The 20,238-nt window shown below is 34.8% G+C and overlaps 1 protein-coding gene across 3 annotated transcripts; it reads right to left on the reverse strand.

The window, feature by feature from the left end:
• Nucleotides 1-2,126: 2,126 nt before the first annotated feature.
• On the reverse strand, nt 2,127-14,488 carry LOC147858397 (DNAJ heat shock N-terminal domain-containing protein). Of its 3 annotated transcripts, none has more exons than XM_087327167.1 (19): nt 14,338-14,488; nt 13,188-13,257; nt 13,038-13,086; nt 11,510-11,587; nt 11,347-11,416; nt 11,136-11,218; nt 10,960-11,017; nt 10,574-10,687; nt 10,233-10,290; nt 10,031-10,127; nt 9,852-9,887; nt 9,626-9,762; nt 8,424-8,494; nt 8,289-8,342; nt 7,899-8,041; nt 7,663-7,791; nt 3,283-3,528; nt 3,150-3,209; nt 2,127-2,688 (listed from the first exon to the last, which is right to left on the reverse strand). In XM_087327167.1, exons 1-19 carry the CDS (start codon nt 14,453-14,455, stop codon nt 2,461-2,463), a joined length of 1,899 nt encoding a protein of 632 aa, XP_087183293.1. In that variant the 5' UTR covers nt 14,456-14,488; the 3' UTR covers nt 2,127-2,460. The 3 variants fall into 3 exon arrangements, with proteins under 3 accessions (XP_087183293.1, XP_087183292.1, XP_087183294.1); XM_087327166.1 differs by having other exon boundaries at nt 3,283-3,531; XM_087327168.1 differs by lacking the exons at nt 3,150-3,209; nt 3,283-3,528.
• Between the last annotated feature and the right edge of the window lie 5,750 nt (nt 14,489-20,238).

Genomic DNA, 20,238 nt, shown 5'->3' on the forward strand with positions numbered 1-20,238 from the left:
TACAACAATCGCAACACAATGGTATGATCAAGTTTGATGCTCATTGAAAATGGATATTGGTTTCTTGAAGTAGTTCTTCAGCAACATTTGTGTTACGCCAAGGTGTCCACTCCCTTGCACACTCTTTCGTCCATGCATTGATAAACTAGGAGAAATAGGAAACAAGGTTGCAAAAGAGAGAAAGATTAGATGACCCAAAAATCAAGCAATGGTTTATTCTTATGCAACAATATGTTGATGACGTTGTGTTATTCTCATATACTTTAAATGATATGCAACACTTAATGTATTGGAAACATTCTGACAATCATTGGGCTAACTATTAACGTGGACAAAACAAAAATGATAGCAATACAAGTGAGACACCATCCTACTTTTACATACTAGGGAGAACCAATACAACTTATACAAAGCTTCAAAAATATTGGTATTAACATTCCATCAATAAATAGGTGGAATGTATGTTACAATCCTAGACTTCAAGCAAGTTGGAATAGTTATTATACATTCAAGAATCAATGCAACCAAAATGATATTGGAAGATGGGAAGTGAGGTTGATGATATTCAATGTTATTTTGGTTCAAGTATTGTGTTATGGAGTGAAGTGTGGGGTACCACTATCGAACTCAATGTATAAAGTGAAATATAGGATAATTGAAATTTTGTGCTTACATGGATTGGCGTTTAAATGCGCAACATCCTAACAAATTGGGCCATACACATGGTAGCCATACAAAGAGTATATAAGCATATCACAGAAGTCAAGAATAAGTCCCGTAACAAATTGCTTACACATGCTTTGAACATATTATGTATAGCACAAAAAATTATGAGAGCAAAAACCTTTTATCGAATAAGGTGTTTGACATTATAAAATGTTTTACATAGGGATTAGAAGATCTATTGGGGCTTTGAGGTGATGCTATTATGCATGTGCTAATCGAGGATACATTACTAGAGGCACTAAATATGAAGTGGCAAGATGTTGTGTCAAAATTGGAATGTAGATGTTAACCCTCAATATTGACCTCGATTCAAGTTTAAAAATGCCAAAATGTATCCAACCACATCTCACTACCCCATGATCCTTGGCTCTTGAAGAGCCTTCATACTACTTGGAAGTTACTCTCAATGAGGCATTGAGGTTGCATTATTGCATCATCAACTGAGTACAAAGATATACAAGTTATGCATTACTTACTTTCGCATGCTCAACATATGAGATCATTGAAGAGAAGTACATTGATAATGTAAGTGTACTTTTCACGAAGTATGATCACATATGTGTGTGCATTATCTTCTTGTGATAGTCATTACAATTTCCTATAGAGTACTAAGCCCCCTTATTAGGAAGGAATCACATACAACATGACAATGCTTGTCTATATTCCCATTGTAAAAATTACCTCATGGACAATAAGAAATATATTCTAGTCCTTCCTTGTAGACTTGTCCCTTTGGTAGCCATGCCAATGTCACATCATTAGAAAGTCATGAGAACTAAAGCATACATCAAGCACAAAACAATAAGGATGCTAGAATGAACACAAAAGCAATGAATATAAATCTAGTTTAATTATAAATTGAATTACAACTCTAGAGGTTTGCCTAACTAATGCTAAAGAACATATCTTACAAATGAATTACAACATTTATTTATAAGATTGATGACCATTACATCAAGTACAAAACAATCAAGATGCTAGAATATACACAAAACGATGAATATAGATCTAGTTTAATTACAAATTGAACTTGCCTAACTAGTGCTAAAGAACATAACTTACAAAAGAATTACAACATTTATTTATAAGATCATTTACCAATAATTAAACTCGAGCACTGAGATAAGAACAAAAGGAGGTTATGACATCATTATTTCTGTATATATGATATAAATAATTAATCGGTTCCACACTATTCAAACAGGTTGCATTCACCAATTATAAACTATATAAAAAAGAAATATACGAGTATTTGTTGACCACAAATTGCCATAAATAAACATCAAGATCATTGAGCGATAACAATGGATTGAATGGCTTTCGATGGCTATGACATGATTATTTATGCATATATGATTGAATAATTAATCAATTCTACACAGGTTAATTTATAGGCTGCATTTATTAATATTAAAAAACTTAATAAAAAGGATATCTAAGACTAATTGTTGAGCACCAATTGCCATAAATTAACATCCAGACACAATGTTTTAAGAATTCCGGACAAAAAATATGGTTGCCGATGGCACAACTGATATCACTCACTGTCAATGGAATCTGAATATATATATGATGAGAAACAACATCCATCCATGAAATCATAGTACATAATCTTTTGATGATGATTTATTGATAAATCAGCAACATTTACACCAAATTTAATCAGCCAGTTATGCATGAATCGTTAGCATATTGAGTGCAATCAATCCACTGATGATGGTAAATTTGAAAACTTTACCTTCTTCCTTGTTTCAAGGATAATAGAAGTCCACCTCCATACATCACAAGCACAAGCATTATTGTGGGCAAAAACCTCTGGTCTTTCAAATAATCTGACATTGCAAAGAAGAATCTTCTAGAACTTCCCAGAATCCTTCCACTCTGGGAAGATGCATAGGACTTTGCAGCCCTAGCCCATATTGGTTTCGACTCCTCAGGCAAGAGAGGGGGGGCTCTCTTCATCTGTACCACGTCATTATGCTAAATGTCAGTTATGACATAATACATGAAAGAAATCACCTTAAACCAACCCTTCTCAATATTCTAAACTATGAATCTAACCACTCAAGGAATAATTTTCATTATTTTGCACTTATAAACAAATGCATATCACGTGCTAAAGCATAATGTGAACACATATTGTGTTTATTATGCCCATTAAAAAGGAGAAATCAAAGATGAAATGTATGAAGGTGATGGTGAGTGTAACAGTCAATTTTATGCCTTTATAACACAACAGACCATGGACTGAAATCTAAATGTTACATTTATTGTGGCTTTGAGATCATTCAATAACCTATCATACTTTTCTCCCCCCCAAAACAATGTCTTCACGAAGTCATTTTTATACAACCCAATGGTTGAAAACAGATAGCAATTCCTTTCTTCAGAGATACTAATGGAAATATTGTGAAAGTACTCACATAGAAAAGGAGATCTTGTGTGTCCCCGTCTTTGATCATCATAGAGACCCAGGTGATTATCTGGAAAAAAGAATAAGCTGTAGAATAAAGATCATGCAACAAAATGGAAGAACTAAATGGAATGCATACATACATCATGGGCATGAAGTGAGCCATCATATTTGGCCACAATTTGGGAGGCAAGGTCCTCATCATTACCCTCCAGCAACTTCTGCCAAATATTACTCGCATGGTTCTTCTTTGGCCTAAACTTCTCAAGGTCTTTTGGGTGTCTTCGATATCGAATGATGAAGACTCGTGGCGTGTCCACTTGCTCTCTGAACATTTTTGGGCCGCATGACTCATGAACATTCTCGGAGTTCAAGTAAAAGTAGCAAACCTCCTTTGCCACCATGGTTTAATATCACATCTGCCTCTCTCTCTCTCATACATATTAGCTCTCTCTCTCGACATATATTTGTATTAAAACAACATGACAATACAAAAAGCCTTGCTATCTCAACTACTCCAATAGTAATGAAGTTCTTATGGCAAGGTAAACCCTCTAAGGTGCTGTAATACTAAACAACATAGAGCCAACTCCTGCAAACAACAAGGTGCCAGCAGAATATAGCTGCGAAAACCCTCAAAACAACTTTCATTTTAGCCTAGATATTGTTGTGGTCACATCTTACTCTATCTCTATTTACTATTTTGATTTGGATTGTTGTTTCTCAATGACAGGACAACATTTTAAGATGTAAACACTCATTGTTTCTTATTGGCCATTTTCACCTCTTATAGACATAGAAATCTCTCTCTCTCTCTCTCTCTCTCATATAGAGGTGAACATATACAATTTGTTCGAAGCTTTAATATCTTGGTATTGATGCACCCGCCACAAATAAATGGACTTTGATTCTAGGCTCCAAGCCGGTTGGAAATCGTATTACCTTTTGGAGAACCAATGCAACCAAAGTGATACTTGTGGATGGGAAGTAAAACTAGTGTTGTCCAATGCCACGGTAACTCAAGTTGTTTTATGGAGTAGATGTATGGGGTGGCACCATCTCTCTTAATGCATGGAATGAGATCAAGAAAATTCAAAAGATGTTTTAAGGAGGCAATTAGGAGTTAAATGCACTACCTCTTACCAGGTTATGCTCTTGGAAACATGTGTTCAACCCATAGAAATATTGGCACTCCAAAGAGTATATAAATACATTACAACAGTCAAGAATATGCCGAATCATCGATTACCACATCTTGCTTGGAATGTTAGATGTAAGATTCTCTCATCCGGTTGGATTGTTGACATAAGGAAATGGTTTAGAAGATGGGGTGTAGATGATCTTTTAGAGCTTTCGGGCGATTCTATGCATTATGTAATGATTGAGGAAAACTTCAAGCTGGCTGGAAAAGCTATTATATGTTGGAAAATAAATGCAACCCAAGTGATACTCATGGATGGGAAGTGAAACTAATGTTATTTAATGCCATGGTAACACAAGTTTTGCTTTATGGAGTGGAAGTGTGGGTAGTAGGAACTATCTCTCTTAATGCGTGGAATGAGATTGAGAAGATTCAAAAGATACTTTTAAGAAGACAATTGGGAGTTAAATCCACCACCTCCTATCAAGTTATACTCTTGGAAAAAGGTGGTCGATCTATAGAGATAATAAAGCTACAGAGAGTATATAGATACATTACAAAAGTCAAGAATATGCCAAATCATAGATCACCAAATCTTGATTGGAATGTTGGATGTAAACTACAAAAGAATCACAAGAGCAAAATTCTCACATCTGGTTCAGTGGTTGGCATCAAAAAATTGTTCAAAAGATGGGATGTGGAAGATCTCTTAGAGCTTTCACGTGATGCTATGAAATATGTCGTTATTGAGGAAAGATTAATGAACCACTAAGGAAGAATTGGAAAGATGCTGAAAGGACAAATTAGAATATTACATTGCAAGGCGAGAAGGCCTATTGATCGTATTCAACCTTACCTCATTACTAAAATGAGTATTGGCTCTCCTAGAGCCTTAACACTCCTTCCCACTCGATCACACAACCTAGGTATTGAAGTTGCATTATGGCATCAAAATCAGCCAAATGTAAAGGCATGTAGGTATGCAAGGAAGGGCTAGTAGAGGATGAGTATCACTCGCTTTTTACATGCTCCACATATTTTGCAATCCATGAAAGCTATGATGATGTATTAAGAGGGGGTGATGACTTGAGTGTTATATTAAAGAGAACACCTAGAAGGTTGAGCTCATATGCCTTATTCACACATTGAGACTTGGTGCTTCGAAGAATGAATATTCCTTCTTAGGTCTAATCGGTCAATATTGGCCTCTCTATGGATGCTAAAAATGTCTATCTACCTATCTATCTATCTATTATGAGTATTAACTCTCGTAGAGCCCTAACACTCCTTCACACTCGATCACACAAGCTAGGTGTTGAAGTTGCATTATGCCATCAAAATCTACCAAATATAAATGCATGTAAAGTATGCAAGGAAGGGCTAGTAGAGGATGAGTATCGCTTGCTTTTTACATGCTCTGCATATAGTGCAATCCCCATTTCCATCTATTTTAGAGTGTCTACACTTGGACAAGACCAAAGTGGAAAAGAATGGAATGATCAGAATTGCTATTATTATAAATGGGATAATAAAAGATTGTGGATTGGCCCCACAATGCCTCTTACGTGTTGTGTTATATTGTGGGGTCAATCCACAATCTTTTATTACAGACTTGTTATATAGATAACGAGTCTCATATTGTGTGTGATGTGATAGAGAAGCTCAGAACCTCTTCACACCAGTTAAGAGATTGAGACATATAAAATATGTCGCTTTGCTTGTGCAAAACTATTAAAAAACAGATCTTCCAATTGTGTCATCAAGAAATGAAATTAGAGGAACACTATGTTATACCATTGTACTTAAAGAAATATATGTTCTTGCTAGAGAAATCAGGGGGCATAAAGAAAAGTTGGAAAATTATATAGCCACAAACCCTCATCAGCAAAGAACCATCACAACCTTCCTTAGTATCATCACCCCTTCTTCCCAAGCTACAAATCAGTCAAGGGATACACAAGTAGGGTCTCAACCACAACCTAAATGGGGTTCTAAAGGATTGGGCAATGGCAATTTGTCAAACAACTTGGTCCAATCCTGTTAAGAGTCTATTACAAAAAAATAGACCAAATAAAAGTAAAAGAAAGGTGAATAGATTGGATAGAAGAACCTGATCCTCCCGACCACCCCTGAGCTATGATGAAGGCATGGCCACCCTACCACCGACATCCCATACCAAAGGATATTAGGATGACTAGTACCTTGGAATAGGTAACATGATCGTCACGAGTCACGACGAAAGATTAGCCCGCCTTCTGACATAATCAGGAGTCACCACTAGTGTCTTAAGAATTCCACCTTCTAACATAATGTGTTTTATGAGGATAGCTAGACCTCATATTTATTATACTTCTTGCTAGGCCCCTTGAATAGATGTGCTTTTCTAAAAGACTTTCCATTCATTGGTTGTAAAGATCATATGATAGTGCATGCACCTATCGTTCGTTCTATCCAATCACATTAGTCCCTTTTCTAACATTAGTGAACATACCCTTCACTTATGTTTTGTAAATATTAGTGACCTACCTTCACCTCCATGTGTGCATAATGAAACCAGACATATTCAAGTATGATTCATCACCAATAAATTACATGCTCTATCTCTTGCCAATAAAGTAGACAACTCATCCAAATAAATCTTCATTAATGTACAAAAAGTGATTGGCATGTACTATGAGATACTAGAACACCCAATGTCAAACAGGGATTGTCAAGAATCCACTCCTAAACCTCCAACACTCCTTTCAACCTCATATCACTTGGACATTATTAGGGAATCACCGCTTCATAACATTTCATTTCAAGACACAATCAGATCCTCAAAATGGGTGTGTAAAGATTATTTAAATTGATCTCACAAGATTTTACCATAAATATACAGATATATATTTAGCATTCTTATAGATACTTTACTTACAGCAATAATGCTTCCATATCATATAATCTACAACATTAAATACTATCCCTTGTTTACATCCATCAAATACTTATGCATTTATTCTTGATTAGTTTCTAAAAACCCTTGATTTCTCAACTTATTAAGAGGAATGAAGAGTATTAAATTGTGTCCTCCAAATAATAATATCTGCAATGTAATCTCCTGTATATCATGCTCGATATTAAACTGTTTTATAGTTATACTCATTGCTTATACTTCTAGTGGTCCTCACAAGGTGGGACAGTCACAAGGAAAATCTCCAATGATTATATGCATGGATGCACACATCCTTTATTCTATTTTCATTGATCTTGTGACTGTCTACAAGGAAAAGTCTTGTGTATGTGCATGGGTGCATGCTTTGAATTTTTTATTTTTGTGAGGCACTGGGAAATATTTTATTACTTAATCTTTTACATGATTGAATATGTTTTTTCTCCATACCTTCTGGACAGATCCATCAAGCCATGCTAGAGTTAGCCTATTTTCTTTGAACGCTAATACAGCAGGTGAATCCTGTGTATGCTTGATGTAGCTTTCCGTGGTCAGGTTATCCTTTACATCACGCAATACCTTTCAAGGTTTGAACACCAAAATCCAAAATGAGTATGTGAAGACTCATCACATTATGATATAGAAAAAAAGTTTACAAGTTTTCAGAGGTAGTTGGGAGTTCTTACAGCTCTTGCTTGATTAAGCTCTAAGCTTGGCTTTCCAGCAACAATGACACAATACCAGTTATGGATACTCTGGCCAGCAAGAGAATACCCAGCCTCACTGCAACCAAGCTCTTGAGCTGTCACGCTTCTAAGCTGTGGAAGGACTGCAACATAAAACAAGAAACAATAATAATAAAAGTTTATTTTCTCTAATAAAAGCTTCTGTCCTGGCATTACCACTAATCTTTATTGCCCAAAGCAATTGTATATAAAGTTACTTGGCTGCTGGTAGTAATGCATATCAACCCAACAAGTATTAACTTCACCCATATCAAATCTTTGAAGAGAAAAACCTGAAAGAGAGAAAGGCTGAGGAATTTCCTTTCGAGAGTTCAGAGAAAATTATAATACCATGATTTTTGTTGGCTTCTAGAAGACCATCAAGCATGGAGCTGTTTACTATTCCTAATTACATAATGAGAGGAAAGTACAATTAGCACTCTTTAAAGTATGTCAAATATGGAATATAAAAATTTTGATACATACCATGAAATATGGTTGGCATCAGACCAGGATCTCTGAGAATAAGTATTGCAGGAGCTGTTCGTACTCCTAACCTACATCACCCAATCAAAAATTTCATTTTCTTTCAATGCAAAGAAGCTTTAATATAAAATATTGGTTTTTGAGTAAATGAATATTTCTATGATACAATTTCTATGATACAATTTTTGTGTCTTATTCCTCTCAAAGGATCACTTAAGCAAGATATGCTTCCATGTAATAATGAGATAGGGCAGCAACTGCATGGTTACCATATACTATCAAACTGGGCTCTAAGAAACCCAGACATTCACAAATAAGTTATCGCCAATGCACTTGTTCACATAATAAACTCCCACTCTACCGCTTCACTAATACACAATACAATCTTTATGAAACAAAAAAAGATTTTATAAACAGATAGATAAATATAGAAATATGCACGTCAGAATAGTAAACTTTAATAGATTATCATGAATGAATTAACACCATAATTTCTTAATGTTTTTAAGAAATTAATGCACAATGATAAATTGTAAGTTAAATATCAGAAATCCATCATGTCAAAACCCATTATAATGTTATGCTATGCTGCATCCGCAGATAGATACATTAAACACTGTTTGGTATTTTCTCTTACAACTATAGAATATTAATGTCCCAATGATCCATCCCTCCCATCTCTCTTGTGCCTGGGGTTTATATGTAGCAGCAAACAGGTTTTCTTCAATTGCAAATGGTGATTTTGCTTCAGTTTTCTTCATACACCAATATCGTTATAATATACCGTTCAGAAAGGCGCAACAAATATTTGAAGGTGTGTTAGCAGCAGCAGTTTCGTCTGTGTCTTCTAGTTACAGTTATATGAGGGAAGAGTTTTCAGATCTATTGATCCCAGTTCAGTATTGTGTTGACTATCCCAGTTTCGTATATACTATAGAGTCAACCACATGTAATGCAGCCTATGCAGTTAGTTCTTGCATGTCTTTACAGCAATATAATTTACTTCACAGAGAGAGGAAGCTATTTACATTCACAGAATGCCTTGAAGGCAACTGGTATCAACTTTTTGAGTGTCCTTAGGTATGTATTTGCATGATAAAATGTGGGATGTTTCATGATATATGACATTTAAAACATTATAAATATGACATAACCTCTTCATGCCTGTGCTACATGATAAAGGAGAGATAAGCCAATCATACATATTCTCCCATAGCGTAGCATTTTCCTCACGCCAGAGGACGAGTCCAAACACTGCATAATCCCAGAAATCATTTGCTGCTTTTCTAAAAAATGGGGCTGCACGCTCTCCAGTTGTAGAAAAGATTACCACTTTGACCTGAATCACATGCCGCCAATTCCAGCTATTTGTTTGTGTCATATAATCCCATCCTAACAGAAAAGCTAGAACCATGTATGATTTCTTACCTTGTGAGGTTCAGACTTTTGAAACAAGTCAGTAACCTGGAAAAACATTTAGTACAGTTATATGCATGTAGAAGCTAGATCAAAAAACCTGTCCTTTATGAGCTCCAAGCTATGAAGCCACCAATAACCCCCTAATTTCTAGTCTATGAATCATATGCTATTTTATATTGGAACTTTACCAAGGTTCTTGGAGAATAATACAATATGCGTGGCAATTGTAGGACCTGAGTTGCCATCCAATCCACCACACCATCTACAGTTATCTTTCCTGTAAACCTGTCAAAAGTTTGTTGACTCACCATCACAAACAACCTGGAGTAACCGTAAGTGCACGATAAAGTTACGACAAAAAATAGAGAGTTTAGTGCAACAAGAAACTACCTGGAAAAACAACTGTAGTCTCTGCAGTCAGACGGAAATGCAGCATAGACAGGAAGACCTAGCCATAATGTTTAATATAATAATTTTTATAAAGTAAAGTTGGACTATATCAATTGTATTCCAAGAATAAATATCTCTTCATAAGATACGAAGTAGTGATCGAATGTAATTTTCTACATTTTGCCTTAAGTGACTTAGGAACCTATTCTGACAGAATTGAGTACGTAAATTTTTTTCACATAAACTATACTCTCATATACAGGCAGAGTTTATGATCATTGCATCATGCTAAAATAGAATCCCTTTTATACATTATCTTCTGGAATAAATTGTATGCCTACCCTGTCGAAAAAAGTGTGCTCCTGTAGCACTATTTTTATCAGCAAAATATGATGCTAATTTTGACTCTCCAAGTTCCACCCGTCCAAATTGAGCAACACCATCCATTTGTTCATCTGTTCAAAAACTTATTACCCTTTTTCTGTCCAATATTAGAATCTCTACAGCCACACATCACAACAAAGTAAATCTAAATCAAGATTACAAATAAAAACATAATCATATCGGTCACATAAACAGAAATATTCAGCAAAGAATGTGTGTTTGAAACTGTTAGAATTCAGTACATAATATACTGAAACTGCAAGTCAACAACCACTTAAATGGAACAAAACCATAAGTTGTAACAAACAAACTCAATTTAAGAAGCTCATAAGAAAAGGCTTACATATTTGTACCAAATCTATCTCATGGTTCCAGCACTCTCTGCTTGCAACCGAATATATCTAATGCATCAATTGAAACAGAAATTAGAATTGTTGAAATATTAAGATACTTTGATTCCATGCATTTTTGTTGTCCAAAAAATCATAAAAATGTATCATGTATAGAAAGCTTTTTAACCTGTATTAACCAAGGTTCTGTTCCACTAAAAATTTCTCCGAAGTTTTCTGTTGTAAGAGAATAAATCCCCAGATTCAAAGGCTCTGCAATTGCAAACACAACTCTGTATTTAAAAATCATTTATGATAACAACCAATGTATGATATAAGAAGCAAACTGAGACACTCCTAAACAGTCAACCTAAATTTCTTTAGTTCTGATCATTACAAACCATAATTGAAGGGTTCCCATAGTGGAAGCTTTTGTAATTTGGAAGATGCACTCCAGGTTTTTGCTGTCTCCTGACAAGAGAGAAATCAACTTCCAACTATCTAACTTACAAAAAGGTGAGATGAACAAAAAAAGGAGCTTGCATGAAATTTCCATTAACTAACCTTCAGTTCATCAAGGTGAAAATTATCATAATCCCTTCTTCGGTATGGATCTGAAAGTATCTCATAGGCATGTTGTATCTGTGGATGATCAACATAAATGAGAGAAGTATGGCTCCTAAATAGATAATATGATAGAGAGTTTCCATGATGATCCATTTGATTTGACTCAATAACCAGAAAATCTACAATTAACTTTGAATATGGAATAACACATAGATTCAAATGATATATCAAACTATAAAACAATATATCAAATTATCCCACAACTTCCCTTGTGAAGATGATCAATGGAGCATCATATTAAGCTTTCACATTGTCTGATAAATCTTAAAAATTGAAGAATCGCATCACATGTGCAAGGGTGGAATTCTTATATGAAGACATTAAAAAATCAGGTTGAAAGAAAAAATAAATAAAAACTCAATCTACAACCATTTATATTGTTCAAGGGATCGTTGAGAGTTAAGAAAGGTTGATGAAACATGTCAACACTCTATTTTGGAGACCCACTTTAGCCTCATTCTCTATCCAACTTTCTTCCTTGCACTCAACATTTGATTTACAGCCCATTTCATTAGAGATCTTAATATAATCCAAAATGATTGAAGAAAAATATGAGTAAAGGTGGCTAAAGAGGCAAAAAATACAACTGGAGAGCTTTCAAAAAGAAATCAAGGAAAAAACGCACCTTCAATAGAAGTTGTGAAAAAACTAAAAGCATTGGCAATGAACAAAGTGGAAGTAACGACCGCAACACTAGAACAGGAATAAGAAACCAAGAGGAAAGCTCAAGCATTTTATGTTAAGAGTAGGAAAATTCAAAACCCTGTAACTTAATCATCTGCTAAAAGGGTTCAACGATGAAAAAGGCCTTCATTTTTTGAGAGAATAATAATAACATGAGATGAAAATACATTTGGATAAAAGAGCTCATGGAAGTTAGAATCGCGCACTCCAAGGAGAATATTCCACGAACCATAAGAGGTAAGAAAGGAGACAATTGACACTAAGTAGCAAGAAAGAAATATATATTGAAGTCTCTAAAATACCACAATGGCCTATGGAACCTAATAAGCATTACAAATTGTGTATGTTAACTCATCGCTGTGAAAAACAAAAGAAAAATGTTTCCTTGCTCTACCTTCCTAAAATTCAATGGCTCCAGGACCATATGGAATTGCAATGAATCCCCCAAGAGAGGTTGAGGTTACTTTGAGAAAATTTCCAGAACATAGATGTGCATGTGCACAGAAATGCAAACTTCACATACAAGTGGAAATCTATATTTCGTCCTCAACCACCCCATAAAGAAAGGAACCGCTAGAGAATCATGTGGTAAGCATGGTAGATAGCTTTTTTTTTTGGCAAGACCAATAAGCCTAATTAGGTAGAAAATATTTCCTTTTGGGAGAGTACAAAATCATTCAAATCAAGCTGACTTTTTGAGAAAGCTCAACCAAATCAATACCCTGTAAAAACACAGCATATATGATTTCCTATTTTCAAGGAGTCGGATTCATGAGCTTGCCTGCACATTATCTGTAGTGTCACAATTTTTGTCTTCATGTTCACAGGTCCTACAAGAGAAACTTTGCATGAGAACTATTTCCATAAATATGTTCTGTTAATCTATCAGGCCTATTAAGTTACATCGAAATTTACGAAGCGAGATGACTACCTTGAAGAGCTTAACTTTTCATAAGCGTGTACAATTTCATCAATTGTTGCATCAGGTTTCACTCCTAGAGCTGCAAAAACGTTTACTAATCTGGTTAATCACAGTCTGATACACAATGTAATTTTTTTAGAAATGACATTTCATAAGACATAATTGTTTATCTAGTGTTTGAAATAATAATAATAATAATAAAGGTAAATCGAAAAAAATCATATCACCATGTTAATTTGACCTTTATTAGAGCTTTCGGTGATGGTTTTATACAAATCAATTAGTCAAAATGTTTCAAAACATAATACTAGCAAATTTGGACACCAAATTTAAATAGTTACAAACATACACATGATTGAAAATCCTACAAGTTCAAGAGCTTTCAAATAGTAGATCTCGAATCTTATTTGCATATAGATCATTTAGAAAATTTGGAACTCATTGTGAGCTTCATGAGGAAACTAAAAACATCAAAGATTGCAAAAATGGAACTTTAAGAAATGCCCCAGGTTTGCAAATGCTATATATTCGTTGTGTCTATAGATAATTTTAGAGAAATGAAAATTTTAACCCATTTTGGGCTTCCAAGGAGCATTTTGGCCTTCACACAAAGACTAGTTTACAGAGGGGGAGTTGAAAAAAAAAGAAGCATAAAATGAAACTCCAATAAATGCCAAAAACTTACTAATACTATACCTAGAACATATTATTTAAGCATAAAAATTTTAGAGTAAATATAACAACCTATTCTCAAAGTTTGCAATAATGAAAGTCAAAAAACTGCTCGAACATGCAAAATATTAAATTTGTATAGTTTATTTGATAGTAGTTAGAACAAATTGAGTAACTACATTTGGAATTTAAAACCTCGGGATGCAGATATTCATACAAATAACTGTAACATGGGCTTATAATTTTGTCCGAGTTTTCCATGTTCTCTTTTTTTTCAAGACGCTATTTAAAACAATATGGTGCCTTCTTAAAAAAACATAAGTTCTCCAAGAAAAAAAAAAAGCAGAAAAAGAAAAAAGAAGAAGTACATTCAAACAAAACAGATTTTCTCAGAAAAAAAAGAAAAGAAAATGAAGAGAAACAAAAAGACTCTTCGTGTTCTTTGTTTTTTCTCTATCTTTTTTTTACGGGTTACATCGAAGCTTACCTTGATAATGAGATTTTTCTGTGTATTTGGGCATCACATGTTGCTGTAAAACCAGATAAATGAGGATGAGAAAAGAGTATAGAGCAAAATGAGCGATGGAAAGCTCAGGAATCCTCATCGCACTCAATCAATCAGTGTTGGCTCTGCACGAATATTTTGTGCGTCACAGTGTGTGTGTGTGTGTGTGTGTGTGTGTGTGTGTGTGTGTGTGTATTTGCGTTTTCTGAATTTAACAAAATACCCCTACCCAGATTTCACGCAATTCCCCACAATACCCCCTTAGCATTTTGTTGAGATTGAAATTTGATTCTTCACTATCCTCCCAAAGTAAATGCTCTTCTCTTTGTGCCTCTTTTTCTCTCATCATCCACCATCAACCCAACACCCTTGGGTCGTCACCATTACAACATTGTGAGCCATGATGATCTATCTTTATTAGGTCATTGCAAGCCTTCTTCATGATCTTAGTTGGATGGTTCCAAGCCATGCGGAATTTAGCTCATCGTGGTGGTATCTCATTTGAAGGGTTTCTCATCATGTCTTCGTTCCTTTGCAATCCTTGTACTAACATTTGCATTCACTCCACTTTTGTATTGAGATGCATGGGTTACATGTTCACACCATACTGCTTGTCGTACATCTTACTTTGATCCCTCTAAAAGATGGCATTTTGTTTGAGTTTGAGTAGAATATATATTTGGCTCGCAATATCTAGCTTCATTCTAAGTTTGCCAAGCATATGCATGTAGCATGCATTTTCAGTTGCTCGTTTATGCATAAAATATGTTTTGTATCTCGATATGCAAGCAATGGAGTCATTATCATCGTGATCAAAGCAAGACCCATCTATTATCTTACATTCGTAAATTTATTGTATGTCTAAGACCTCTGAGCATACATTGAGCCACCTCAACATTGGTCTCTATTCTTTTTTATTCTTAATTTTCTTTGAGTTTCCTTGCTTTTTGCCCCTGGATGTCTTCTTTTTGTTCACCCCACTAGGTTCTAACTACTTTGTCAATTTTTCTTATTCCTTATATTGACTCTAGCCTTGGTCTAATGGTGCTCTCATTCACCTTCGGTCATATATGTATATGATGCACTGTGTGCATTCTTGATATGTTTTGAAGTTACTCGATATATGATATTGTTCTTATGTAATATTCAATGTACATCTAAGTAACATTTTATTTATTGTTTGGTGTTTTTGGCTTGTTTTAGTTATGAAGAAAAATGATTGTAGGATCGTTAGTGTTGTGGGGGTGATCTACAATTGTTGTGATCACATGTTTCAAAGCTACTTAAGCTCACTACAAACAATATAATATGTAGAAACATGAAACATGCAACTATATATGAAATTGCTTAATACAACAAATAACAGAGACTATATATTCACTATAAAAGTTGAGAGGTTCATATTAGTGAAAATCCTATTTCATATGTTTGGCTAGCTTTTTAGCAACCTCCAAATATACAAAATCCCTCTTGATAAAGGAGTACAAATTCCTTAACATTTTTTTTCGCGAGAAAATATACAAGGCCATTGAACTTCTTTTTACCTAGTCATGAAAATAGTTTATAGTTCCTACACATGCATTGTCAACCCCAAATGTACATTATATGGTACATATTTTTGTTTCCCCTCGATATTAGTGCAAGGAGAAAGAGTATCCTACAAGAGTCCTCGATCAAGAGTTCAAGCCCTTGTGGGTCATATTCCCTTGAGAGCGAGAACTTTACACGAACTATTATTGATGCAAACAAAGTAAACCACTTTGTTTGCCCTAGGTTACGGACAATGGCTCACTAGCTTCTTCTAGGTACAAGTGTGCTTTATTGGTGCATTAGCATGTAGTTGGGCTATACAGGCACTTTCAAAGATTTTTATTCATATTGCTATGTTTCGTCACACCATGACTAGTGTGTCAACCTTAACAAGCAAGGCCACATCGTTTGTATTGTATCAACATTAGGCTTGAACAAAATCCCCGATGGTGTGAGCATTCTTATTGAGGTGTCAAGTTGTCAATGTGACGATGCGATGATGATTTCCTTTGTCTATGTTTGAGTCGTGGTCTTGAAATTTTGTTTTAACAATCACATCCTAACCTTTCCTATCTAGTAAAATGGTTGATCATCTACTTATGCCCCGCAATATTATTTTTTTTCATGGAAATCAGCCAATAATGCTATGACAACTCCAAATTGTCTTTTTTTTCTCTTACTATAGTTCCCTTAACCTCGATGAGGATATGTTTCACATTCTCTTGCCAAAATTACCTTATGCTTCTATTTCTTCAATAATATGGAGTCCATGATAGTTTCTCACCTAAAAAGAATACCTTTTTTTGTAGCCTTTGTGTTCTCTATTTTTGATATTGAAGGAATGCTATTCCTCTTGTCGCATTGGGTTCACCTACCCTCACCGTGAGCATTCATTTTGTCTCCCTATGATAGAGACATTGAGCACGATAATACCTAGTAACTTTTCCCCTCTCCTCTCGTTCCTTCACAACAAAGTGGACAATTCAACCATGGATTTGCACTTGTTATGAGATAAGAAAGGTAAATAGGTAAAAGCTAGATTGTGCTTGCTTGATGTGGATTAACCAGAAAGAGAGAAATATATGAAAAAAGTTAGATGACATTCCATGCAAGAAGAAGAGAGAGAACAAACAATTCAAAATTTCATACAAATCGTTAATAGGAAGAGGTTCATCAAGACTTAGTGAAAAATAATGTCAATTAATAAATTATGTAAGTCATTGGAGAGAATGAACAACTCAAAATGTGATAAAGCTCACAGTTTCCTTTCTTATCGAGAACGAGAAAGAAAACAGGGGGGTTCATTTTGCACCATATTTAATTTGTACAAAAGGATTTTATTAGCGTCACACACACACATATTGTGAAGTCACATAAAGGAAATTGAAGAAAAAAAAGAAATGGATATTCGAGATAGAAACTCGTTTTCTCAATTGAGTTTATAGTTGCATTTTCCCATGTTCCATAGATAATAATTTTTAATGGGCCCATGAAATTATACAATCTACTATTATGTACCTTCATTGAATACTCCGCAATCTATGGGGGCAAACCTTAAACAATTTGCCATTGCATGGGTCCAAGTCAACTTTTTGATTGGCATGGACTAAAGTGAAGTTACCTATGTTTATGGATCAATGGTAAAAAATCTCAAAGAATAAAACAACTTATTATGTCTATATCCTTCTAATTTGAAAATTGAAACAAAGGAAAAATTTTGAGGTAGATTCTCATCTCTTGAAAGTGATTTCACACACATTTGCATTTATGAATACCTTTAAATGTTAGAATTTAAAATAATACATGGTAACTTTCTATTTATTAGAATCAGTGGAATCTTTTGTCAAAGCGCATGGTCATCTAGTAACGGTTGGAATTTAAAACATGAAATAATCTTATGGGGATAAGGACTTTTAATCGAGTAAACAATATAATTATGAATATACATCAACGTGTGATCATCAAACAATTCCACATTGGCTTCATGGTTTTTGTTATAGTATACCATAAAAGAAGCTCAACATGACACAACATTCTTTGTTTTTTTATGTGATACAAGGCAATGTTTGAGATAAACTCTTTTATGCAATTGAGCGTTCCGGCTAAATAAATAAAAAAAATTGCTAAATTCTCTAGATGTCAAAGCTCAACTTAGCTCAACATTTTGTGTGTTTTCCCTGTTTTTCTTTTGTCCACCTTAGTCCACCTTAATGTGAAAACTTATGACAATATGCTTATAAACTTATTTAGTTTTAAAATCAAAGAGTTATGCTTGGACAATGCTAGCTCCTAGTTACATGGAAAATATGATTAAACACATAGTGAAAGCGCATACAACAAATTGAAGAGTATGAAAAATCTTTATTTATATACTCAAAATCAGAATAAATTTGAACTTATGTTCTTTTACAATATTCATTGATGAATCATCTAGTCCAGTCGCTTTAAATTAAGAGTAACAATGGTTAAAGTAATTTCTAGTTATCTCAATGATGCATAGTTGGTCAATATAACTCCTAATTCAACGAATTCTTGTGCATCCATTTCTAATTCGACAAAAAGTAATAATTAAATTGCTCTATGGGAAAAGTCAATTTCTTAAGTATTGATTGAGATATACTTAAGTGTTTAAAATTAACAATGGCTTTCAAGTGCCCATCGATGATTACTACAATAGATTGACAAGGGAGCTTATTCAAAAAGAATTGTCGTGTCAAGACAAATTTTCAATCCATGAAACAAGAGTTAGCTCATTGAATCTATCAAAGTGTAGCTAGGAACTTGATGATCTTTACTAAGTATTGAGCTCACCACAATTTGATGAAATGGAACCAAAACTAGGAACTAGATTGTCTAACCATATGGCTCTGAATTTGGAGACTTCCTTGTTTAATACGTCTTCTAGTTGGCCGAAAACTTCCGATCTATTGGATGACTTAGGTTGCTTGAATTATTTAGATATATCATGAATAAGGTTTCCCAATAGCATTTGCTTAGTTAACTCGATTTCTTGAATAATTTACCATTATACGTCTTCACCACCACGATATAAGCAATGACTAATGGTTCAGTTGTCATGTTCTCCTCTAGGCAAAGGTCCTTGACATTCTACCTCGATCTCCATTGATGTGAACATATCCATAAGAATGAGGTTGTACACTCGCCTCGAGCTTTCAACGGTGGTAATGACATCATCAAAGTGTAAGTCTACTTTGATCTAGAGTGTCACATTTGTTGGCACTAATAACTCGGTTCAAACAGTTTATTATCTTGTAACAAACAATACTTGACTAATGGCTAACTTCTATTAGGATTTAGGATATTCTTAATAAGCAAATCCTTTGCAACATTTTGAAGCCCGTGTTGGAATTAATCCATTGATGTTTCTTTGTCCCAAGAAATATGATAGATGAGATCCGTGACAGGAGAACACGAGTGGATATCGAACATCACCTCAATGTGTGATGTATAGCATGGGATAACAAGCAATCATTGTGTTTAAAAAAGTTCTCCTATCATTAAAAGATCTACGCATGCGTGAACATTTACTTGTAAGGGAGTGATCTCTCTCTTGCCAAGGGTTGAGAGAGATAGAATAACTTGCCAAGTAATTGTTCATCCTATAATCACATATAAACCACTAAGAAATGGACTATGCTCTACCCTCCAAATTAGTCGTGCCCTGTTCTGACCATTCAAGTAGAAGATTATGTAATTGTTATTGTTCCAGAAGAACACGGTCGCCAACAACATAGGGATTAATGGTTGCAAACTACACTACAAAGGGACAATGATGTCTCCCCTCCGAAATTAGTTGTGCTGTTTCAGACCATCCACGAGAGGAACCAAGGTCACGAAATCGTTCCAGCCTAGGAAGAACAAATTGACAATATATGTGGATGTCATGTCGACTACAAGCTATGCAGGGTTGATGCCCCCCCCTGTTGAACCAAATGTAGTGTCCCGTTTCAACTATCTAGGTTATTGAAGGACATGAGCCAAGGAAGGACGGGGTGACAACGCGAGCAACATACATATGTGTTGAGATGATCGACAAAGTATACAAGTGTGTAGGATCTATGTATCGACAAAGTTAAACTCTCCTTGATGTCATTTGCGGAGATGGTTGTCAGACACCTCCGAGCCTCACACTCACTTACCAATTAAAACAATGATTAAGAATAATATCTCTCTCAAGCTTGCTCTCATAGACAATAAAGTAATGAATATGTTTATTAACCCTCTTTGCTAAGAGGTCTAGCACCAACAAGGAAGAGAGATTAGTGTTCTCTAACTAAACACTTCATTAATCTCTCATAAGCTTAAGGAATACAAGAAGGAGGAGAGGAAGGT

This window comes from Azolla caroliniana, unplaced genomic scaffold (genome assembly GCF_043228905.1).
Source record: "Azolla caroliniana isolate FFs.n. ecotype wild unplaced genomic scaffold, voAzoCaro1.0.p SCAF_11, whole genome shotgun sequence".
In the NCBI taxonomy this organism is placed as follows: Eukaryota; Viridiplantae; Streptophyta; class Polypodiopsida; order Salviniales; family Salviniaceae; genus Azolla; species Azolla caroliniana.

Bases quoted from the DNA above. Each gene is read 5' to 3' on its own strand.
- LOC147858397 (XM_087327166.1), bottom strand. From the start codon at position 14,455: ATGAGGATTCCTGAGCTTTCCATCGCTCATTTTGCTCTATACTCTTTT. The intron at 13,087-13,187 runs GTAGTCATCTCG...TTTCTCTTGTAG, and splicing joins GAAAAGTTAAGCTCTTCAAG to GACCTGTGAACATGAAGACA. The intron at 10,128-10,232 runs GTAGTTTCTTGT...AACTTTTGACAG, and splicing joins GACTACAGTTGTTTTTCCAG to GTTTACAGGAAAGATAACTG.